This window comes from Microtus oregoni, unplaced genomic scaffold (assembly GCF_018167655.1).
Source record: "Microtus oregoni isolate MIOR12 unplaced genomic scaffold, Mior012 000005F_ref0000423, whole genome shotgun sequence".
Lineage (NCBI taxonomy): Eukaryota > Metazoa > Chordata > Mammalia > Rodentia > Cricetidae > Microtus > Microtus oregoni.
In genome coordinates, this window is record NW_024543064.1 from 58,135,032 (window position 1) to 58,160,450 (window position 25,419).

Here is a 25,419-nt window from a genome sequence, read left to right on the forward strand (position 1 = left end):
TTGAAACACTATTCAGAACGGCCAAAATCAGGAATCAGCCTACACGTGCATGAACTATGAATGGATAGAGGAATTGGTATGCATACACATTGGGATTTTACTTAGTCAGAAGAGAAGAATTATCTCACCTGTCGGAAAATGGATGGAGCTGGAGAGCATCGTGCTAAGACAGACAGACTTAGAAAGGCAAACACATTTCTCTCATATACAGAATATAGATTAGATGACATTAAAGTACGGGGAACATTATTTGGGAGGGGGAGGGGTAGCACAAGAGAATATAACGTGGGATAAATGATGATGCATATGATATGTATATAAAAATGACAGAATAAAACCCATTGTTTTGTATTGAATACACATGAAGGAAAAGACAATACAAATGTATTTTCAGCGACACTTAAATAGCTAAGAGGGTAGATAGTGTAAGTTTATATGCAATTCTAATCGCAGTGAAGGATTCAGGAAGAAGAAGCCTGCTTATGACGATGCTGGAAAAGGCCACTGAGGAAAAGCACTCTTCCATACCGGAGGCGACAAGACAAACGCCCACTCCCCAATTCGACACTCTAATAAGAGTGGAGGAATGAACCAGGCACACCCCAGGGAAGTAAAACCTACCAAGACCCCGGTCAGGACCCACGAAGTCTCTACACATTGTTAATAACCAGAGCAGGAAGCTCCGCAACATGGGCCCAAAGTTACAATGACACTTACCAGGGGCTCAACATGACGGCTGAAGCAACTGGTTCATTTACCCTTACAATCAGTTGCTTACTTTCCTGAAGTCAGCTTCAGACACGAGCACACTCACTTTACAAGATAGCCCATGGCGGTAACAAAAAGTATCCTACGACAAAACACTAGGCTTCCGGTTCCTTCCTTCCTTCCTTTCTTGTTTTCAAATACAACACTGCCAACCGAGAAAGGGTCAACTCTTAAGACAGAGGAGAAGAAATGGTAGTGTAAAAATGATCTGATATACGGCAATGAGACACACCAGTAGTGCTTGAAGCAGTTTGCCTCTGACACACCATAGCAGTGAACACCAGCCTTCTCAGTCACAGTCCCGAGTGGTTGCATCTGTGGTGATCTTTTTTTTTAAACGTTTATTTATTTATTATGTATACAACATTCCTTCCATGTATGCTTGCATGCCAGAAGGGGGCACCAGATCTTACTATAGATGGCTGTGAGCCACCATGTGGTTGCTGGGAATTGAACTCATGACCTCTGGAAGAGCAGTCAATGCTCTTAACCTCCGAGCTATCTCTCCAGCCCATCTGTGGTGATCTTAAACAAAGATCTGTTTTTCACATAGCACACTTTGGTTTGTTTGTCTTTTTTTGAGTGCAGGCATGTAGGGGTGTGCATGCTATCTGGATTGTAGATCCTGCATCACACGGCGCTTCTTTTATAAACATCTTTGTTTCCCCACCAAGAGTTTCAAAGAGTTTGATTTCTCTAAGTCCATTTTAAGTGTTGCAACTTTATTATTTGATTATACTCACTTTTAAAAAAAAGTAGAGAAAAAGATCAAAAGAAAGTAAGAATTATCCAGCATCTCTTCACAAATACAGTAGCAGGATTATATATATTCCCTTCTAGTCTTTTTTTGTACATTTACACACCATTTAAAACAAAAAACCAGTATCATAAATGCTTATACTTTTCCCCCTCATTTCACAGTATGAAGTGACCATTTCTTTCTGAGAAAATATGATTTCTACTTGATTGCTTCATGGCTTAAGTATAACAGGAACATGGTACATTTAATTTTTCCATATTGTTTAGGATATTTTGCCTTCTTTACATGATTCTTTGAATGAATCTCCCATAAGTTCTTAAAGAGAAATTCCAGCGTACCAAAGTGCATTCAGTATTTTTAAGCCCGAGATGCAACGTACCAAACTGCCTCCCAGAAGGATGGTGCCAATTTACAACCACAGTCCCATTTGAAGCTCACAGGTCATCAGCAGTGTGGGAAAATGGACAGACATCCTCACCAGTCTTCATGGTTGCCAGTGTAGTAGGAGAAATGATTGACAAGGTTTTTGGCTTCGTTCCCTTACATTTCTGCAGGCTGTTGTTTTCCTTCCAGGTTCCCGAGGAGCCTGTATCTCAGTGGAGTGCACTGTCTCTTTCTTACCACATGCTCTTCTTTCCCAGAAAAGGAATGAAGGCCACGTACCTTTCCCATTTTTTGTTTAAGCAAAATTTCCCAAAGACTAGAAGTAGTAAGTCTCCTTGTGGTGGCCATGTCATTTCAATGTCTTGGTGGTAAAACAGAACACTGGACCATGTTCTGAAAGGAAGAAAGTCACAGAGATGAGCTACAGGCAGTAGAGAGCATGCCAATTACCCCAAGACTTCCTAACAAGTCAAAACAAGAAGAAGAAAAAGCATTGAGATTCTCCAGGTGAAAACAACAACAAGAAGGAGCCTTGAGATTCGGAGTTTACTAAGGATTCACAGGGACACACACTTCTTAAACTCTCCAGATAATTCCCATGCTCACCAAAATTTAAAAACCACTAAATGGGGAGGGTGAAATGGCTGAGGGGGTAAAGATCTTTGCCACCAAGCCTGGAAGCTTGCATTCATGGTGGAATGAGAATCAGCTCCTACAAGATGGCCTTGAGCCTTCACGCGCTCACCGTGGCAAGTGTACCTCTGTTTATAGACACGCATAAATAAATTTTTAGAAATGTCGTTAATAAAACAGCAACAACGCTAACCAGATATGGGACTTTAGCAGTGACTCTCAATTCTTGGCTGTTCCTTTTCTTGCCGACAGGTGAGGTCAGTACCACACATCTCAGGGGACGGCTCTGAGAATCACACACGTCCCTCTGCTTCAGGCGTCAGGACACTGTATATACCCTCTCCCAGCTTCAGCCGTTATTCAGGCGAGCCCACTCCTTATCCTTATGCCACTGCGAAGTCAGTGAAGCTTTAATGTGTCTAAGCTGGCAACACGATGGGACCCTCAGTATCACTGGGAGTCTCTGGGTATTTTTCTGAGTTTGTTTGTTTCTTTTGCAGATAGGATTTCACTGTGACTCTGGGTGGCCTGAAACTCACTATGTAGACCAGCTTGGCCCTGAACTCACAGAGCTTTGCCTGCCTCTGCCTCCCAAGTGCTGGCATTAAAGGCGTGTACTGCCACGCCCTACATCTGAGTTTTATTCTAATCTGGAGCTTGGACACACAATGAGTAAACTGACTAATGTTTCTGAAATGAACTAGTGAGGGAAAGGTACACATTTCAGATATGATAAGAATCATTAGCACTGGGTTCCTCACTATTCCAGAATGGAGACCACAGCACTTGATTTTGTCTACAGGGCAATTCTTCATTTCTTCAGCTCTTGTTCGACACCTAATCAATGCCATACCCATTAACCCACTTTAAGTGCGTATTCACAAAACCACACACCTCCATCTTCGAAAGATCACTGATTTTTCCGATCACTGTCCGAGCCTGCCTCAGGTTTCTTTTTAAGGAAGGTTCATGACTGGATATCGTGTGAGTCCAACATTGACTCAGAACTGGCCACAGGGGAACCCAGTCAGGTGGCTAGAACCAGGTTGGTCTGCTAGAACCTGTTTAGTTCAAAGCACGAGCTTATAACTGGTAGATTGTTTTTTATCTTGTGCCCCCCCCCCCCCCCCCAGTTAGAATAGTCTTTTTTTCACCTCAACTGTGAGAGAACACTTCCTGGGAGGAAAATTTATGGACTCATTAGATAAACATTTATCTCCCAGGTATCCAGTGTTGAAACTAGCGGGGGCGTCTCCTCTCAGGGAAGACACTATGAATTAGAACATTGTGGCTTTCCTAGCCCTAACGTCTGAGACCCTACGGTCACAGTAGGTCATAGTGGCATGCTGCAACCTGTTTGTATCAGTTCACAGGTGCCACTTTCCAGCTGCAGGGTGGCTTCATGTTGGCTGCCCTGACGCCTTCCATGCAAGACAGAAAACACTATTAATCGTTTACCACAGCAAAATGCCTCCACCACACTAAAACTGTGGCTTATTCCTGAGCTCCTAGGTGGTAACTCAGTCAGGGACAGCTTCTATCACCCTGCCCCATGCCCTCTCGGTGACTGTCAAGGTATCTGAGAGTAGAGATAAGTTTGAGAACACTCAGAGGTACTTCCCCTTTAGATACAAGAGGAAGCTGCCAGGGAATGACTTGAGGTTCCTCACTACTCTGGTTAATCAAAAGCTACAAAATGGTCAAATAAAAATGTCACTTTCTAAGCTTCCAGGTCAGTTTAAATGACACCCTTAGGATGGGCACTGGAGCTCGGAATCGAGCTCGGAATCTACCACTTGTCACCTGCTTATCACAATTAACTGTCTTAGTTGTAACATCATTGTTATTGATATAGAAGTACTGGCTGCAAAGGCCTGCCTACACTCGGTACAAACCTACCTAAGAGTAAATAGCTGAAAAACACTGGAAACCGTATACAGCGAGCACACTAGCCTTCTGAACCAAGACATAAAGATAACTCCAGGACCGTGTAGAGAACCCGGGACAGTGAAGGAGAGGGAACAGTACTAACTGAAGGCGTGAAAGTTTGCCAAAAACAAAACAAGCTGTCTTGTGTAAACTACAGGAGGAGATGGACCAAATTCAAAGTGAAAGCCAGGGGAAAGATGGTTAGAGCCACAGACGTGTCTGCTTACAGGGGCAAGGCCACTCACCTTCAGATTTCGAAGCGTTTCTGACCACTCCATAGATCCTATCTGTGGAATCGTAGTAAGCAGTAAGCTTTTGGCTTTGTTGGCATTTTCTTTCATGGTCTTTAAAACCCCATCCACTGACACCTTGAGGAAGAAGAACACAGGATTTAACTGGCACGAACTGCTTCTCGCAGAATAACTTACCCTGTTTTGCTGTATGGTATCAACGTTTATATCCCTTCCGAATTCATCTTTAGGAACTTAGTCCTCTCTGTGAGATGTCAGGAAGGAGGATTTGGGGGCTGATTAGGTCAGGCAGTGCTCTGAGGAATGGGATCTGGTACCCCAGTGAGCCCCACAGGCCCATATATTGGAATGTTTGGTTCCCAGTTGGTGGAAGTATTAGGGTTAGAATAGGTGTGGCCTTGCTGGAGAAGGCGGGGCCGACACTGGGGCCACTGCAGCTCTCTGCCTCACTCTTGTTGACCAGGATGGATGTTCTCAGCCCCTCTTCCAGTGCCTGCCTGCCTGCTCCTGTACTCCCTGTCAGGATGGACAGGGACTCACCCTCTGAGCTGTATAAACTTGTTTACTATGCAGCCTGTGAAAGTATCTAAGACGTGCCATGCGTCTACTTTTAAAGAGATTTTCTTATAGCTGCCTGAACAGACGAAAGAACCTGTGTTGTAAAATCTGCTTACTCTAAAAGCTACTCCCCTCGCCCCCTGGCCCAAACACCACTCTCCACCTTAGGGAAAAGGCCTTCCAGTTGCTCAACTCTATTCCTGGAAAGCCTGAGAATATATCATAAATGTCAAGCAGGAGCCACCAACACCACCCTTCCCGGCCCATAGAAAAATAAATTCCAGCCTAACACTTGCTATACTGGATAACCAAACAGGAGCTAAGTATTCTAAAAGCACTTTTTAACAAAGGGGGGGAAAAAAAAGAAAGTACCATCACTGTCATGACTCCTAGTTAGTGGACTGGAAGTTAACAGCACCACCTAAACCCAAGAGGTCAAAGAACCAAACAAACCAGGACAAACCACCTCGGAAAATTGTTTCCTGTAACAAAACACCACCACGATGTTCAATTTCCCTTCTATATACGTAGACCCAGCTTCCAATATGGAAGACAGACACACCTGCTATCAAGATGAAGTCTTAGAAACCCAGAGTGTGGGAGACCCAACAGGATGAGGCCTTGGCCTCTGTCTTCTTTTTCCCTGTTCGGTTTAGTCGTTTAAATTTTAAATTTTTATTTTTTTGAGGTGGGCCCTCACCGTGTAGCCCACACCGGTTTCAAACTCAGGATTCTCCTGCTTCTGTCCCACCAGGTGCTGCTATTCACATGGACCAACTATGCTTGGCATCTTAGTCTCTTTACAAGAAAAAAGAATTACTTTGGGTTCTAGGGATGTATCTCAGTGGTAGAATGCTAACCCAGAATAAATTGGATCCTGAACTGGATTTCAGAAACGTGTGTGTGTGTGTGTTGTATATGTAGGAGCATGCTGCTTATGATATTTAACTAGGAACCACAATTCTGCTTGAGCATATTAAATAACATAATTATAATTTAAGTAGCCACTTCCTACAATGTTTCTGGATTACAATTATGGAAGTACAGACGAACATTACTGGGTATAAGCTGGCATGATGACTGGGCTCCTACATGCTCATGCTACTATCTACCTCTGTGTATGAATGACTGACTCACATGGGAAGCTGACCCTCAGGCCCAGAGTCCCTGCCTTGCTTTCTTCCACTTACAAGAAAGCCAAGATCCAGGGACACATGACTCCACCTTTGTGTCTCCTCATCCAGATGGCTTCTACGAACATGGGAGAAGATGAGGGGCCCGACAGCGGAAGCCCTGCTACAGCATGGCACACACAAAACATGCATTTAAGCTGAGTCTTTAAACACAGGGGCTTAGGGCTGCTGGACACTGACCCTTTATTTCCACGAAAATTTCCAAACTCTGACCTCTTTTCTTTGTTTCCGTTGTTAACTTTTATTCAAAATACTCTTCCTACTACTGACCCAGTGGTGACTCACAGAAACAGCCTAAAAGGCAGAGCTCAAACCTAAAAGGTTATTACAGTACTTTCTTTGCACTCACTCCATGCCGTCATCGGTTACACTCCCTTGAGTCAGCACTACCCCACTTCTGATCTGAATGGCATGCCCACAGGCTCACGTTTTGGGAGACCATATGGGTTCTTTAAGTGATGAGTTGTGGTGGCCTCCAATCATAAAGCTAGTTTGTGCTACTTCATAACTGTAATTTGCTACCATTATGAATCACTATGCAAATATCTGGTCATAGGCAACCCTGGTGAAAAGACAGTTAGCTCACCTCCCAAAGAAGTTGCAAACCAGTGCTTTGGAAGGTTGGGCCTGAAGGGCTACTGTAGGTACCTGGGATGCTGGCCTTGGAGAGGTACTGCTTCATTTTTGTTCAGTCTAGGTCTCTGCGTCATACAAACTGCTATGGCAGTCTTGCCTGCCACATGAACTAGTTGGAACCTTTCTTCCCATAAGCTCTTCTATCAGATGTTTTGGTCATTTCTCCCAGTGAGCCTCCAAAGGTCAAGAGTCATAACTAAGTCACCACCCTACTCCATGCCCTGGCTTCGTTTCAGAGAAAACAAGTTCAGTTACTTGTTGAGCATCAGAGTTCAGCCCACTTCAGAACCTTGTCATCTGTTTAAAGCACAATGACACGAATGGCTGTTTGAGTGGATGTCATGTTTATGCATGTCTTTCTTGTGGCGCTTGACATGACCTGCCTTTCCGCACTTGCCCTCTGCTTTGTGGCCCTCATCTGGCATAAAGCACCTTAGAGGAGGCTTGAGACTGAGCAGGGCATTTCTGGCAGGAAGCAAACTGCAGTCAGGAAGTGACGTGAGCTAATGTTTCCCACTAATTGAAAGCAGCTTCTTTACATCAGGAAGCTGGGAGTAGCCCACGGAGCTGCCAAACCAGATACAGTCATCTAACAAATAAAGCTTGCCTGGAGATCAGAGTACAGAGCTAGGCCACTAGGTAGCCAAAGAGGCCAGGCAGTGCAGTGCCACACACCTTTAATCCCAGCACTTGCAAGACAGGGGTAGTAGAAGGAGCTCTGTGAGTCCAAGGGTACCCCGGGCTACATGGGATTGATCCAGTTTCAAAGAGAAACAGCCAGGGAGGGCGGTGTTGGCTCACACCTTTAATCCCAGCACTAGGGAGAAGGAGACAGGAGCTCAGACACAATCTAAACATGCAGTCTGGAAGATTCTTAGAGACAGGTCACCCTGTCTGAGCATTGGTAGAGGTGAGAACCCCAGTGGCTTGACTGTTCTGCTTCTCTGACCCTTCAGCTCTCACCCCGATAGCTAACTCTGAGATTTTATTATAAGAGCCTCAAAACTCTCCTATAAATACACAGCAATAAAACCAAAGAACAGGGATTCATTTATGTTATCCAACAAGTACACATGGGCAGAGAGATGAGAAGACCACGTGAAGCTCTGTTGTGTGAAACTAGGTGGAGAAACAGGAGCTCTCAGAGACAGCGGCCCTCTATGTGCTCACGCACCCTCTATACCTCTTCCAACACTCTTTCATATTTTCCTTCCCTTCTCCACTCTAAGATTAGATAAGAGACGGGCAAACGAGCTTGTGTCTTTCAGGTGAAACAAAACAATTTTAAGAAAAGCAGGGCGCTTAGAATCAAAGAGCCCGGCAGGGCCTGGTGGCTTGAGCCTGTAATCCCAACTACATGAGAGGTGGAGGCAGGGGGACTGCCAAATTCAAATCAGTACTGAGGAAAAGATACATAAACAAAGGATTTTACAGGCCTATCATTAACATATAACACAGGTTTATAAGGGGCTTGATTTGACCAAACTGCTAAAAAATTATGTGATTAAAGACAAATGACAATAGTCTAGAGATTCAGTAAGAAATATCATTTCTTTGTACAAATTATGTTTTTGCTTTTGAATTAAGAGTCCTTTTAGGAAATGTTTACCTTCAAAAGAGGGCGGGGAGGGACGGGTAGATAGAGCCCTGTGTGACCAGGGCTGGTAACTGCAGATCCTGGGTGACTGATTGCCAGAAGGTCAAGCTTCCCATGATGAAATTGCAGCTTTGGGAGGCTTCAGTGTTCTAGGATCTTCAAGTCCTAGCTAGGCCTTGCTGGGCTCCCTGTCTAGTACCCTTACTGACCTGTGTGCAATCTTTATCACAGTCTACAGCCTGGTCACAGCTCATCCTGCCCTCTCCCCTCTTCTCCTCTGTGCGTCTCTCAATGGTGCCCATCTTTCTCATCACACTTCCAAATAGGCAACTCATAAAACTCAGTGCTATTCCTTTATAACCCCTTGCTTAGCCTCTGTGGAAATTTGAGTAAAAATGCCCCCCCCCCCCCGGCTATTGAACGGTTGGTCATCAGGGAGTGGAATTTGAGAGGAATTAGGAGGTATGGCCTTGCTAGAAGAAGTGTACCACTAGAGGTGGCTTTGGCCAAGTGGCTCTCCCTTCCTGTTGCTTAGGGATCAACGTGTATCTGCCAGCAACACATCTGCCTGTGTGCCGCCATTCTCCCTACCTCAATGACAATGGACAAAACCTCTCAAACTGTAGGTAACCCCCCCAAGTAAATGCTTTCTTTTCCAAGAGTTGTTTTGGTCATGGTCTTTTCATAGCAATAAAAGACTAAGATAGCCTCCATCTTCCTCAAACAGAATGCTGGCTCCTTCAAGAGTATGCCTTTCCATTCTTAAGCTGTGTATACCATGCAGTCACAGTATGTTCAACAGGACAGGGACTCAGGGTTTTCTTACTGGGGTTTCTTTCTGCATGAAAATAAACATAATAAACACTCGTACAAGGAAAGCACACTGAAAGCACACCCTTACCTTTAGAGTAAGGTCCAAGTCTCAGTGATTCTCAACACATCTACATGCCTACAATGCCAATCATTATGGATTCTTAGATAAACACCCCGTACCCTCCATGGAAGATCTTATCTTCCAATAGGAACTACAGGAAATATCTTATAAAGCCTAATGAAAGCTTAAAAATGCTGCAGAAAGGCCCTTTCCAAGATGAAGCCAAAGACAAACAATCAACAAGACGTTCTCAGCAGCTTGTGATACTCAGAAGCCCAGCCCATACCTCACATGATCAGGAGATTCCCACTTACCGCTTCTTCATGCTCCTTCCAGCAATCATAATCGGTTGCCATGGCAATGCTTGCATAGCAAATGCCAGCCTCCTTAGCAAGCACCACCTCTGGAACCGTGGTCATATTGATAACATCTGCACCCCAAGTACGGAATACAAAGCTTTCTGCCCGAGAGCTGAAACGAGGCCCCTCAATTGTGACTATTGTCCCCTTTGAATGGCATCGAAGACCAAGCTTCTTAGCTGTTTCTATGAGGACCTGCAAAAAGGAAGACCCAGTCTCAAATCACATAAACCTACGTGCAGCACAAGATTTTGTTTATCTATGATGTCTAGCAAAGTACTAGAGCAGACTTGGACTACAAAGCCCTTAGAGGAAGCCTAGCTTCCTGAAAGACAGCGTCTGGCTACGTACTCACCACACATCCCTGCTGTCCAGGTCCCCTGCACTCATAGCTCACAGCTTTTAGAGAAAACAGATTTATGGATCTGAATCTCATTCAGTTTTTATCTGGACTTGTGTCATAGGTCTTGACCCACGGCACTTGCTCAGTTAAGGCATCACTTGTCACGCCCAGATCAAAGTGCCGGCCAAGTGCCATTTTCCAAAGGGCTGTTCAGTCACGGCCTCCGTGGCCTTGTGGAAAGCCTTGTAGAAAGTACTTTTCGTTAGCTTGCTGCCCCTCTAAAGGCAGATGGGGAAATGAGAACGGCTGTCCTGATTTATTCTGTTCAGAGACCAACTTATCTGGGCATTCATTATTCATTTCTACAGCGCCATGTGTAGGTTTTTGTTTCTTTTCTTTCTTTTTAAAAAAGGAAACATTAAAGTTTTATCAGAAACAGTTCTGGGGCTGAAGAGATAGCTCAGTAGGTTAAATGTTTGTGCTAAAAATATCTGAGAATGGAGTTGTTATTATCAAGGGGAAAGATTCCTGGTGAAACCACAACACTTCAAAACGAAAGCTAAGGGAGGAAAAGTGATTGATACCTACTCTGCAAACTGATCTACCTGCAGATATCAGCCCAAGACTGTATACTCTATTCTAGTAAGTCTGTCAGACACACTACAAACCTCTCTTGTTTTGGGGCAAAACGGTTCAGCCATTGGGATATGGCACACTCCTCTGGCGCTGCCGTGACTTCCATCATAGAAGGTCTGAGGCCTCAGGGATGTCCTAGAAAGAGAAAGCGGTAAGGTTTTGACTTCCGATACAGCATCCTCTCTGTCCTCTGAGGGTCAATGAATCCACTGTATCTGGGCCACTCCACACCCAACAGCTGTAGATAAATGAAGGGAATTGTCACAGATCACTTGCAGGTTTGAACCAGGCTCTTCTAGCTCTGGGTTGGTTGCAACCATGCTCCTAACCAGGAACAAAAGTGTACCCATTTGAGACCTACCGGGACCTGGGGGAGGGTGGGTGATGTCCCAGGACAATCCGAAACATTCACCACAACACAGATGCCGCCAGTTCTATTTGTTAGATTCTGAATAAATGTAAATTGTACGTATTGACTCAAACCATGGTCTCCCTAAACCATCAAACCAGATCTCCCTCAAAATCTTAAAATACTTTTTAAACGATTGCTTCGATTAGTCCATACAATGTCCTTACCCACATTCGACTGTCGTATCTTTAAAATAAAAATAATTCCTGTTTCAATCCTCGTCACATTTACCAGGCCATTGACCCACTGAAGAAAGCAGCGGGACTGTCCTGCTCCACAGGGAATCTGTCTCCTGGCTCAGCTTGCTTCTCCACCTGTTTTCCCTAGATCTCAAGTGCTTCCAAGTGTTCCGCTAAAATCTGTTTTGGAATTCACAAAAGACAGGTGAAATCGAATTCCCTGCCAGCTTATTCTACTTCTTCCTGGAAGTTTTCAGAAAATAAAAAAAAATACAAACTACCTTGTATGTGCATCCATTTCTCTAAACTTAACTACTGAGTAACTCAGGGAACTCGTACCCCTCCCGCCCCTGGCGCTTTCCGACAGAAGGGAAGGTGAGGGAGGGAAGAGACACGGGAAAGCTGAAGCCAGAAATCTGGTGTCTTTTTCCAGGGGTGGGAGTGGAGTAGAATGAATTTTTTTTTTTCCTGGTTCCATTTACACAGCTGGCTCCTCGGGCTATGTCACACTCAGTGACTCCAGAGGGCATCAAAGTCACCTCTCTTGGAGATGAAGAAGCATGGAAGAATGCACACCTCATCTCTACAATTCCCGAGTCTTTCCCAAGCACCTGGAGGAGCCAGTTAAGCCCTCAGCAAATCCAGCCGAGGCTGAAGAACGGGCCAAGTGACAGCTCTGGCCTACGTGTGCCATGTCATCAACGTCCAGATCTGCCTGGTCTCAGTCTCTGATGCTCCATGCTGTCTCCATATCCTCACTTGCAACTGGGATTATGAGGCAGAGACACAGGAAAATTTCCCGTAATAACAGGTATCCCTGCAGGGCTCTCTGTCTCCCCACATCTCTGCCTTGCGGCAAACACACAAAAGAACGCGCACCACATCATGCTGTTACTTAATATTGGTCGACCGGTCTTAATTACCGTTTTCAAATGCGAACAGTTTATATTTTTCTCACTAAATGCGAAGGTATCTAATTATAAGTTACATGGTTATAGCTAATTCTGTATACTTTTTTTAAGCCTCCTATTTCCTAATAAAACATAGTACTCACCAGGCCTGGTGTCACATGCCTTTGATCCTTGCATTCAGGAGGCAGAGGTAGGTGGATCTCTGTGAATTCCAGCCCAGCCTGGTCTACATAGTAAGTTCCAGGAAAGCCAGAGCTACATACTGAGACTCTATTTCAAAGAACAAACCAAACCAAACCCACCAAACCCAGAGTGCTCACCCCTTCATATATAAAGGCACGAGGAGAAATAAGACAATCAAGATGCTCTGATACCCCAGGGTAGAGATATCTTAGAGTTAGCTGCAGGCCGAGGACACAGAGAACTCGACCCTGCAAGGGACCCCACAAAAGAGAGAAAAAGCAGTATTAAAGCCACTGTTGCATCCCCCAATGAAGATACACCTGCTTGTGGCATCTGCACCACTAACTTCAACGCCACTGTGTTCAGTGAAATGGCGAATGATCACAACCTCAACTGTGATAAATACAATTCCTTACACTAAATGAGTTGACAGAGCAAGCCTTGAACCATAGTTGAGAAAGGTGCAGGGCAACCCCCGAAAACATTTACCAACACATGTGTCATCTGTGGAACACGTGACTTCTTCTGAGAACCTGTCGGAGAAACGGCATCTTCTGGTACTGAGCCAATGCTGAAGAGAGACTGTTACCAAAGCTGAAAGGTCATTTCCAGTTTCTAAGAAAACCAGCTCATCTAGATTCACAATTACAGTGTGGGGTTCAATCACCGGTGAGTGATATGGGCAGGAGATGTAATATATCCTTTGGTTTGAATTTTTTTAAAAAAACAAAACAAAACCAACATGTCTTGTACAAGCTCCATAACACCTCAATTTCTATCTTTGTACATTTAAAGGTTTGTATAACTTTTAAATTTCTAAGTTGAAATCCTACTCCTTAAGCTACCCCTTAGATGCCTAACAGGAATTTAAGACCAAGTCATGAGGAGCAGGTACCCAGTCTGACTGGTACTAGGGCCCTTACAAAAGAGGATCCAGGGAACTAAGTAGTTCCCTTTTTACTACACAGGACACAGCAAGAAGATGCCAAGAAAGCCAGATGTTCTCAGACACCAGATCTCTTGACACCTTTCTTCCTGTCCAAAACTGAGAAATTTCTGTTTAGAAGCTAATTAGCCTACAATATTTTTTTATATCAGCTGAAACAGACTAAAATACCCACTTGCACTCTTACTTAAAGATGGAAAGAACAGCAAAAACTTCAGTGGCTACCTCTCAATACACTCAGATGCAATCACAACTCAATGTCACATTCGGGTAATGCCTACCCCTGTAGTAATAGGGGCGGCGGGGCTGCGTTCCCAGCACCCCGGCTGCCTGGCTAGCTTATGCCCGAAATAACAACACACAAACTGTATTCATTTAAACACTGCTTGGCCCATTTCTATCTAGCCTCTTCTAGGCTAACTCTCGCACCTGGACTAGCCCATTTCTAATATTCTATATAGCACAGCTAGGTGCGCTTACCGGGAAGATTCTAGCCTATGTCCATCCTGGGTTGGAGCTTCATCCCGTGTGTCTGCCCAGGAGCCGGGAGCATGGCGTATCTCTGAGGCGTCTGCTCCCGAGAGGAGAGCTGTGGAGTCTGAGCTCACTTCCTCTTCCTCCCAGAATTCTGTTCTGTTTACTCCACCTACCTATGTTCTAACCAATAAAATGGGCCAAGGCAGTTCCTTTATTAGCCAATGACCTTCCTCCATCATACCCCACACCACACTCATCCCTAGAAGCTATGATTCGCTACCTTATGCAAAGGGAAATAAAGGCAGCAGATGGCCAGAATGAAGCTGACTTTAAAATAGATTATTCTGGATTAATTTTGCAGGAACAATGGCATCATTGCTGCCGGCAAGCAGATGTGTAGATGTAAGAGAAATTGACAAGAACTTCATCCATCATTGCTGGCACTGGATGGACGCGGGCCATAAACCAGAGTGTGGGGGACAAAGGTCAGGAAATGGACTCTACCTTAACTGCACCCCAGAAAGTAACAGGCCCTTGCCAAAAGCTTTTTTTTAAAAAAAAGTCCAGTGAGATATTAAACTACGAACCAAATAATAACAAGACAATAAATTTGTGGTAAGCCCCTACGTTTGTAATTAACATTTGTAATTATTGTTATAGCAGTGATAAAAATTGACACGCTCATTATTCCTGTAGTTTGACACATGATCAACCCAGTTACGGCTTCAATAGCAGTAAAGAAGTACTGTCGAAGGCCTGCTCCCTCTACCAAAGTAAAGAGGCTCGTTGTGCCTCCTGACTAAACACAGATTTCAGGAAATGACTAATGGGCTCCTCCGAAAGTCACTCTGATCTCTGCACCTTAGATCCTCCTGTATTTAAAAGGGGGGGAGGGGACAAAGCCACTCATCCCAAATGGGCTATGTGAGGGTAGAATGAGATGCTGCAAGACAAGGGCCTGGCACTGGCTCCTGCTTTACATGGACATCTGGTTCTGCGCTCTCTTCTCTCAACATGGGAGCTGGGATTTTCAAGGAAACCTCTAAAACTACTTGACGCTGCCGAGCAGGAATGCAGAAGCTATGCTAGCTTTGTTTCTGTTGCTCACAAAATACCCTGACTAAGACCAACGTAGGAGAGACGGGGTGTTGGTGACAATCCCAGGATGCAGTCTATCACTGTGGGGACGTCAAAGTAACAGAGGCTTGAGAAAGCTGGTCATATTGTAGCCATGGAATAATGCAGAGAGAGAATACATGCCTACTAGCTTGCTCCCAGGCGGCTCTCCCCTCTCATGTTATTCAGGACCCCTGCCTAGGGAATGGTGTTGCCCACAAGGGACTAGCTCTCCCTACATAAATTAACAGTCAGGACAACCACTCAAAGACCAACCTAACCTTGGTAATACAGCGCTGAGACTCTCTTCCCGGATAAGGCTCTAAGTTGGGTTAAGTTAACAGTAAAACTAAACTAACCATCATAGGTGCAAAAAAAAAAAAAAAAAAAAAAAAGCCCAAAGCCAAAACCAACCAACAACTAACCATCCAACCAAAAAAAAAAAAAAAAAAACCCAAACAAAACATCAATTGGAAAGAGTGAAGGAGACAAATAAGCTTGCACTGCCAAGAGATATGAGTTCATGGCACTCTTTCAGACACAGACCAGGAGAAAAACCCAGAGAAAAACTGACCGCAAGGTTGTTGGTTAAGTAGGATACCCTTGAGTTAGTTGGAAGGCTCATTTGTTAGATAATGACCTGGGTGGCGGCAGCACTCAGAGGCAGTAGGGCAGTGGGGGGCACAGAGGTAAAACTTCTTAGGAAATAAATGTCTCTGAATGAAACCTCTGTGCCTAGCAAGCCCCGGCGTGAGTGCATGAGATATGAGTCAGCAGACTTGGCGCAAAGCAACGCGGCTTTGCTCACAAGGACGGTTTCTTGGGAAGGGATTCTCCCAGCTCAGCTCCAATCAGGAGTACTCCTAATGGATTATATTAATAACAACAACAAAAGAAAGGAAGAAAAGAACAACCAACATATGCTTATACCTCAGTAAGAGAGACTTTTCAATAAAGGGGCTTCATCATTCTGTGTGAGATCCTGAGATCTGGCTGCAGTACGCGGAGCAACAGTGTAAGAACAAAAATTCTAACCGTGGGAGCTGAACAGTTGGCTCAGCAGTTAAGAACACTTGTTGCTCTTCAGAAGACTCAGTTTGGTTTCCGGCGCCAACATGGAGGCTTGCAACCATCTATAACTCTAGCTCCAGGAGAGCCACACCTTCTGACATGCATGTGGTACACACACACACACACACACGGACACACAGGCAAAACATCCAGACACATAAAATAAAATCTTAAAAAACAAACAAACAAACAAACAAACCAACAGCAACAAAAATCTTAACTCCGATCAAGGTAGCAAAAGAAATCTGTTACCATCTCCTTAAGGGTTAGGATTTCAACCACAGCAAGGATTTTGCTCAAGGCTCTGATAGACAGCCATTTAATCTCTATCTGCACACAGGAAGGAGAACAAGGAAAGAGGAATGTATTTGCTAATACTGTTAGTGTTTCCCAGTTGTACCAGGCTTGGCTCAGGTCAAAGTGAGTATTTTATCAGGCTGTGTAATCACTGCTCCAGGCTGTTGACCCAGAAACAATAGCCACACCTAGGTAGACTGGCAGAGAAAAGTTCCACTCTTCCCCTTAGGATGCCAGACTGTGAAAAGTGGGAAAAAGCTGGCTGGAAAGGCTTTGGCATTTTAAACTCCACTAACGGGTCAGATTACCCTTTTAAAAGGTCCACTTCAATAGCAATGATTATATTTCAGTAACTGTCATCCTACGAGCAGGACACGAACACTTTCTTTCACAAGGAATTACAGGTGACCTGACAAACGTTCACAAGACAAGAGGCGACCAAATCATTGCTGTTCCTCTGGAAAGAGGGGGCAAGCAGAGGTTCAGGGCTTTCTAACTAGAAACTTCGAGAGGAAATCATTCCTCCCAATGTGCCAGAGATCATGCAGCACAGACCCACTAGTTGGAACAAGTGACATCAAATGACCAGAAGGGCCGAGGTCTACGAACATAGCTCACCAGAACTTCCTTTCCCCTGGTTGAAAACCTGCTGCTCAGTGCCCTGAGGAGTCCCCAGGCCCAGGGACTCTTCTTCTTGGTTTATGTCACTTACAGGAAGATGCATAAAAAGTAGCTAAAGGGCTAGTTGGCGGGAGAAGGGGGAGCACCATGCAGGAGAACGGGAGGGCTCAAGCGCGCAGAGACAACAAGATGCAGCTGATGCAGACTCAATGATGTGACAGAAGGTCCCAGCAAGGATCGAGGAGGGCACTGGCAGAAGACAATGACAACATCGGAGGTGTCTAGGTGTAGGAAAAGTAGGGAGAGGCGGAAGCCCGAGGATGAGGGGCAGCTGAGGTGACAGGCTTGAGAGTCTTGAGAGTGGCCTGAGCACAAATCCCCCAGGGCTTACTTGCTAGCAGGCTAACAGCCATCTCTTTTAGCTAGGTCTCCTCATGCATAACGTCATGAAGGATCACTGCGTGCCTGCAATTAACAGACGAAGGCACCCAACTGGACAGCAGCTGTGTTTACCACAGGACATGTGGTAATGCTGTGAAGAGCTAGAACTAAACTAGGTTCCAGAGCAGAATATAAAGACAAACTACTTCTGGGGGGAGGGCGCGCTGACCTCACTTGAAACACATCTAGGTAAAGGAGAACTTGGGACACATGTGAGGGATGAAAGGAAGTGTAAAGACAGGGAGGGAGGGAGTGTATGTCCAGTAGTATCTGCTTCCCTACAAAATCGAAAGTGACACTCTCAGCACAGAGCGAGGGAGATGCACGAGAAGGATGGGAACAGGACGGTCCTGTCTGCCCTTGCCTCTGAGAGGAGGGGCACGGCGCAATGCCAAGGCTCCCCGAGAAACTCTTTATCACGAATCTCCATTCCTTCCTTTTTTGTTTCAGACAGGGTCTGTCTCGTGATGTAATCCAGGTACCCAGACAGTCCTCAGATTCACACTCTTTCAGCTGTGGCCTCCTGAGGATTGAGGTGACACCTGCGAGCTGCCAGGCTCAACTCAGGAGTCTCTGTGTCTAATCACAGACCCTACCTACACTTACGATGAGAGCATACCCCCCAAAGAGCACAGCCATCACCAATGACATCATGGGGGAAGCCCAGGGAAGGGCTGTATCTCTGGGAGGGGGAAACGAACAGGCATAATCTATCGGCCCATTTGTCTACGGCGGGACTTTCCTATGAGTCAGGATGCAATGGCAAACCCAAGCCTCTCCCATTCTTCCTGAGAGAGGATAAACTGGAAGAGAAAAAATTCTTGAGAGCACAGCAGAATCCAACACCCTTAGAACTCTGAAGCAGATGAGGATACTGAAGGACAAAGGCATCAGAGGGAAGAGCCAGTCAAAAGCTGGGCGTCTCCACTGCTCGCCTGCATTCTTTAAGCAGTGCCTAATCAGGGTCCAGAAGTCCTGAAAAGCCACATGACACTCCAAATCACGCTTTATTTTCTTCAATCTTTGGGACTTGGGGCTGCACCATTTTTCATTGTAAAACAAAATGTTCCTGATAAAGGTTGTCATTAAAAAAACAAAACAACCAAAAAAAAAAAAAAAAACCAAAAAAAAAAAAAAAAACCCCACCTCATCTTCCTCCTCACTGGCAACCTTGTTTCACTTGGTATTTTGAGTCACAAAAGTTGATGGCACAGTGAAGAAAGGGTATGTGTGGAAATTGCTGAAGTCCCCATTCCCGGGCCCCTCCAACTCCTGAATGGCCCAACTGTATTATATTTCTTCTAGCCAGACAACAGGACCTGTAATAGTATCTAACAGTGATTAGTTTAGAAAGTGGAGAGAACATGTGTCACAAGTAACAGAGGAAGAGACAACAGAATGTCTCAGGCTTTGAGGACACTGGGGAGAGGCCGGCAGAGTCCTCAGGAGAAGCCATCCCTGTGCAACACTTTACAGCCTTAAGAAGTAACAGCTATAAAGCTGATAAGCAACCTTAGGACAAAGATTAAGTAACTGCATAATGATGCTTCTAAATTTGTCTAAGTTTCTTCTGAGAAATGTGCTTTGTTTACACAAGGCCCTGGCCAAGCCACAAGTAGGGAGGGGGAATCTACATATGCTGGGCTTCCTGAGAGGCTTAAGACACTGCATCTCCAAAGACATCTGTAAAAAGAACTGTTAGCAGGGGCTGGAGAGATGGCTCTGCGGTTAAGAGCACTGATTGCTCTTCCAGAGGACCCAGGTTCAATTCCCGGAACCCAGGTAACAGCTAACAACTGTCTGTAACTCCAAGATCTGATACCCTCACACAGACATACATGCAGGCAAAACACCAATGCACATAAAATAATAGTAAAAAAAAAAAAATTAGAATGGCTACCACATAGTGAGGAAGTAACTACAGAACCCATCTGTGAGAAAGTGGGGTTCATACAACTGCTCCTTGTAGCAGAGTGATATTGAAGATCAGAGGATACTGGGATGAAAGCACACATTAAATTCAAGGAAGAAAACCATAAAGCTCAACTGGAGCCCTGAGAGAAGCTGAGCCATCTTTATCCACATGGCAAAGCTGGAGGGCTCCTGTGTGACAGCTACCCACTCCCACTTACACAGCTGCTTTGGTTTCCCACGGGTGGCAAGATGAAAGCCAAAGGTACTCACCCACACACAAAGGTGTGCACTATAGGAGACAAGTCTGAAATTACAAATGGTGGAAGCCCTGTAAGGTCCTTCTAAAAGAGAAACACCTGACAAGATTCTCTTAGACCAAGTAAAAGGTCCAATTCTTTCCCTTTCAAATGGACTGTTTAGTGACCATCAAGAAAAAGAAAACAGCACAGTGGGTATGCCAAAGACCATGGTGGGACTGGCTACATGCACCAATCCAAGAGACAGGCTACCAATAGTGCACACAATACCTCTGATGTTCTTGATCAACTCCCTAAAAACCTACCATCTAGAACAGATTATAAGCTAGGCACGCTCAGGGCAGAACCAGATGTTAAAAACCAAGACCACCAGTGTGAAGATGGCTAAACAAGAAGAGGCCTGGCGAGAAAAACTTACAATAGAAATCATGGGAGCCATGAGTAGAAAAGCCCAACCTCAACTTTTGGTATTGGCTAATATAGTCAAATGTCTTTGATGACCTGAAGGGAACCAGATACAGTTAAATGTTCTGAGAAAGAAAGAAAGAGAGAGAGAGAGAGAGACAGAGAGAGAGAGAGAGAGAGAGAGAGAAGAAGAAGAAGAAGAAGAAGAAGAAGAAGAAGAAAAAGAAGTAGAACAAATCCTAGCTTGAACTGTACTGTTTTCAATGGTCTAAACACTTGTTGGCAGAAGAAATGGATTCATCAAACTGAAGACAGCAGGAAGCTGTCACCATGGCGACCTACCGGGAAAAAGACTTGTATGGGTTCTTAATATGATCTATATGAATCCTGTTTCCAGGCTTTGGTTTATGAGGAACATTTCACAAGACTCGTGCCATGTATGCATCAAAGGACTTGGACGCGAGGATGTGAGGTTGACTCACTGTGAGTCCCTCTTAAAAGCATTAGATTTCTGCTCTAATAAGAAAACATACATCCTTGGCAGACACTGACAGGTTAGGAGCCCTCGTCAGAAGAAGAGGTCATTCTTTTCCAAAACTCCTTTCTCACCCTCACAGACAACATTTTAACCAACAGAGTTGAAAATCTGGGAGGAGAGAAGGGGAGTCGTGAGAGCAGGAGAGCTGGAGTGTGCCTGGGTTGGGCGGTCAGTCCAGGCTCCTATCAGATCCGAGAGGTGCTTCAGGCATTTACAGGGAAGACAAGCATCCTTCAGTTGTCACTAAGGTGATCATAGAAAGCAAAACGTTTGTCTAGAACTTTAATATCAAAGAAACCTACTACCTCCTTATTTCCCATGCTTGACAGTGAAGTCCAAGTCAAGTTCCTGATTCTTCCCTTGCCCTGAGCAAGCTCTGGCCCATACCCACCAGGTAGTTCTGACAAATTGAGGGTATGGGTGTGAATGGTTCCTAGAAGTCAGATGTGAGTCTCATATTAATTCTGAAATTTCCGTGGCCACATAAAAAGAAAAGAAAGCCTTATCAAACTTTATATACCTAAAATTTTAACCACTTGAGATTTCACTGTAAATCAGTCTCTGATGTTCACTAGACTCTTTTTTTTCCAGTATTCCACTTTCTTAACAAATGATTGCAGAGACTGGAGAGCCGTTATTAAAGACTTTAAGTATTTCCCAGCACTTTCACTGGGTTGACATGAAAACTCCAAGAAGTATGGTGTTATAGAGAGGCACAGCAATACAGCGGTAGAGTTGGGGACCACATGCAACCCCCAAATACTGGATTTTAAAACTGTAAGAGAAACCAGGAGCCTGGTATCAAAGAGTGTGGCTGCATGGGAGGAAGAGAGGTGGGGGTCTTCAGAAGGGAAGATGGTGGGAGCTGCAAGGGGTGGATTCTAGAACCTGGCCACAATACAGTGTCAGGCAGGCCACCTGTGCTCTGCACTGCAAGGAGGAACTGGAGGGTCGTCAGCTCTTCCCAGCATAGTCAGAGCTGTCACAACGGGGAGACACCCTAAGAGGAGGCTCCTGTCTTCATGGCTGGGCACACCAAAAGCGCCTGCATTTTATACCTCAAGCTCCTATGCTTTCTTTTATTGATTCAGCAGATGTGCAGCCTCTGAAAGTGTATAGGTCCGGGAAACCAGATGTGACTTGCAGAAGTTTGAAGGTGTACAAGTTCAATATCTATAATTTTAACCACTAATATATAAGCAATATAAAATGAGACTCCATGGTAAAATAACACCCCCTAACACGACGATGTGCACTGCACAGGAAAGCAGGAAGCAATTCTATTCAAAAGCAGTGCTGGATCTTGGAGGCCTGAGATGAACCGTGTAAAGACTCACACGTGCATTAGGGTTGAGACTGGTGTGCCCAGGGTTGGCAAAGCATTCAATGCCTTGCTGGCACTGGTTTCTCTCACACACAGGTACACTAGAAAGGGTTAGGCCTTGAATGTGAAGGGTGAACTGAGCGGCCCACACTTGTGGCGAGCAGTGGACTGCAGCCTACCTCCCAGGGTCCACATGCCAAGGCTGCTGGCATGAACAGAAGTCCTCAGTTCTGATAGACAAAGGTGGAGTAAACTCAGCCTCCACATCTCCCACACAATCTAAACCTTCCCCCTCTGCCCCAAACCCAGAAAGACCTCACCTCCTCAGCAAGGAACAGTATGACTTCTTTGATCTGCAGTCCTACGCAGTGCTCAGTGTCTAGTTTGAGTCAGGGGCAAAAAAACAAAAAAACAAAAAACCCATGTCAAGGATAGAAAAACAAAGGCGTGTATGTGACTCAAACTAGACACTGAGCACTGCGGAGGACCGCCCACGGAGAACTCGAACAAGCAGACGTGTCTTTGCCAACAGGCAATAAACACGAAATAGATGACAAAGACAAATATCACTGTGACAAAATGAATGACCCCGGAGGAAGTCTGTGATGTAAAATAAGTTAGACACAGAAAGACGGTGGCAGGAACTCACACGAAGTCTATGATGCAGACTCGGAGGCAGAGGATGGAATGTCTACCAGAAGCTCACCACATACTGACGAAAGACACAACCCAAGAAGAAAACTTGGATGACCATGAATAGGTTAAGTAAGCATTGAGTGTGGGTACAGCCAACCTCATACTGGACATAAACAACAGGTCAATCCAGATACACAAACAGCAGACGGTGCGAACAGTTTCATCAACAGACATCGTCCAGGCCCCCGACCCTGAAAAAAAAATCTACAAAGAAACTTCAGGATTGATTATGCTAGGGCTCAAACAGACTTTATAAGGAACTGCAGGACATCTGACCCAAGAGCTGAGGAATTCTTCCCAGAATTGTCACCCCAAGAACCACATTTCAAACCACAGAGCAACTGTTCCCCAAGTACCAAGAAAGTGAACTAATTCTTTGTATCTTATCGGCTCATAACGGGAAAATAATACTATAAACCAAGAAGAGAAAACGCAGAAACAATACATACAGAGATGGAACGTACTTTTCAACAACCAGGGATCATGGAAGGAATTGAAACTTAAAATATATAAAGAACTAAAAAAAGAAATCAAAATCATAAACAATCCAATCCATAAATGGGAAAGCAAACTGCTCGGAGTCTTCTCTGAAGTAGAAACAACTAATAAACACATGTTCAACATCTTTAGCCATTAGGGAAACGTCAATCAAAAGCGCAGTGAGATTCCATCTTTCCTTAATCAGAATGGCTCTCTTCAAGAAAGCAGGTAACGAGGTCGGCAGCAACACAGAAGGAAGACAATAAGCCCTCGCTAGCTGTTGGTGAGACTGTAAATTAGTCCAGCCCGTGAGAAAATCGGCCTGGAGACCTACCCAGCAGCAAGACCTACCCTGCCGTGCACCGCGGCCCTGTCTGCGCTCTATGCACTAGACCCCAGTTCGCGAGCTTCGGGCAAGGGGCTGGAGGTTGAGAATACTCATGCAGAGACAGACCGACAGACACGCAGACCTTTGAACACTGATACCAAAAGCCCCCCTTTATTAGCACCATGTAGGCTTAAATACACTGCAGTCAATGGCCAACAGGTGAAAATTCCATCCTCTGATCCTCTAAGCTAGGCACAGCTTCTAGTAACTTTAATTAGAAGGTTCTAGGAGGGGAGAGCAGCTGAAGGTCAGGACTCATTAATCCCAACATCCAGCCGAAGGCCAGGACTCATTAGTCCTACCCGGCCTTTGGCATACACCTCGTGTCTCCATCAGCGTATTACAGAGACTCGTTCACACCTAGTTTTACTACTGGCTATAGCCAAGTCACAGAACCTACCCTGATGCCTACCCACAGATTGGGGAAAATGTGATGTACTGACAACCGACAATTGCCAACCATAAAGAAGACAATGAACATTTGCAGCAAGATGAGTGACTCTGGAGAGGTTTTGTGTGGCAAAATAAGCAAGCCACTGGAAGATAATGCACGACCTCCCAGTGCAATCTAAACCACAGACCCAGAAGCGGAGGAAGTGCATTTACCAGACGCTTGGGAGACAACTGGCCAAAGGATATCAAATTTTGGTTAAGCAGAAAGAGTAAGTCTCTGAGCTCTCTTGTATGGCTTGGTGATGTGGTGTATCTATTATATACTGAAAATCAATGTTTGCTGATGGGGAACTTCAGCCAATCACATTCTGTTTAGGGTGTGTCCCCCTGGGGCCACCGAAAAACAGGTAAAAATATCCAGGTGCGCTTGCCTCTTCCTCTCTTTTGTTCCCTGCGCTCCTGGATCGCTGGGTTTGTAAGTTTCCTTTCTTCTGTTTATTAAAAGCTGAATCTATTATATTAAACTGGTCTGGTTAATTCTAAATACCGATCGACCACGCCCCTTCAGTTTGCATCCAAACTGATCTGTGAGGCGATAGGTGAACATATACATATAAATCACCATGCAATGCCCACATATATCAATTATGTTCATAATTACTATTTGTCAGTTCAGTTAAAAAAAAATACAAGCCTACAATGGAAAGCTTACAGCGATTCTACGTCCTGCTTGCCCCACTCCCCATGGTGCCCCCACATCATCCCACACAGCTGGAAACGGAGAACTACAAGGCCACTTACCCCTTACCTGTCAATGAACTGATCAACGATGACCATGTCACCAGGCTGGATCTCCTCTCTCAAGGACCCGCAAGCTGTGGTCACTATGACATGTGTACAACCCTCTTCCTTCAAAGCCCAGATGTTGGCCTGGTAGTTGACTTTCGAGGGCATGATGGTATGCTGTCTCCCATGTCTACGGAAGGAGATGGCAGGAGGATATCAGCCATCAGGACAGGGCATCTTCACAGTCACAAGGAAACAGCGACCCCACCCACCCCTTCAGCCTACCAGAGTAAACTATAAAAACTGTTCAACACAGGAGCTCCTGCTGCCTTTGGATAGCAGACCAGCTCTTTCATGGCTAGTGCCATACGCTGAACAAAATTGTTGTTGTTTGTTTGTTTGTTTTGAGACAGGGATTCTGTGTAGCACTGGCCACCTTGGAACTTCTTCTGAAGACTAGGCTGGCCTCAAACTTAGCAGATCTGTCTGCCTCTGTCTCCCGAGTGCTGGGATTAAAGGTATGCACCATGGCCCAGCCCTGAGTCAAAGTTCTTTTTTTTTTTTTAAATATTTATTTATTATATATACAATATTCTGTCTGTGTGCATGTCTGCAGGCCAGAAGAGGGCACCAGACCTCTTTACAGATGGTTGTGAGCCACCATGT

The 25,419-nt window shown here is 45.0% G+C and overlaps 1 protein-coding gene across 1 annotated transcript in view; it reads right to left on the minus strand.

The window, feature by feature from the left end:
* Positions 1 to 1,254: 1,254 nt before the first annotated feature.
* LOC121448345 (methylthioadenosine phosphorylase) overlaps positions 1,255 to 25,419 on the minus strand; it is a 41,654-nt gene continuing 17,489 nt past the window's right edge. Inside the window, exons 4-8 of the mRNA XM_041652294.1 lie at positions 24,776 to 24,943; positions 10,954 to 11,056; positions 9,898 to 10,137; positions 4,720 to 4,842; positions 1,255 to 2,305 (exon numbers count right to left, since the gene is read on the minus strand). Of these exons, the coding sequence (XP_041508228.1) occupies positions 2,267 to 2,305; positions 4,720 to 4,842; positions 9,898 to 10,137; positions 10,954 to 11,056; positions 24,776 to 24,943 (673 nt within the window). The 3' untranslated portion in view covers positions 1,255 to 2,266. The remainder of the gene's footprint in view (positions 2,306 to 4,719; positions 4,843 to 9,897; positions 10,138 to 10,953; positions 11,057 to 24,775; positions 24,944 to 25,419) is intronic.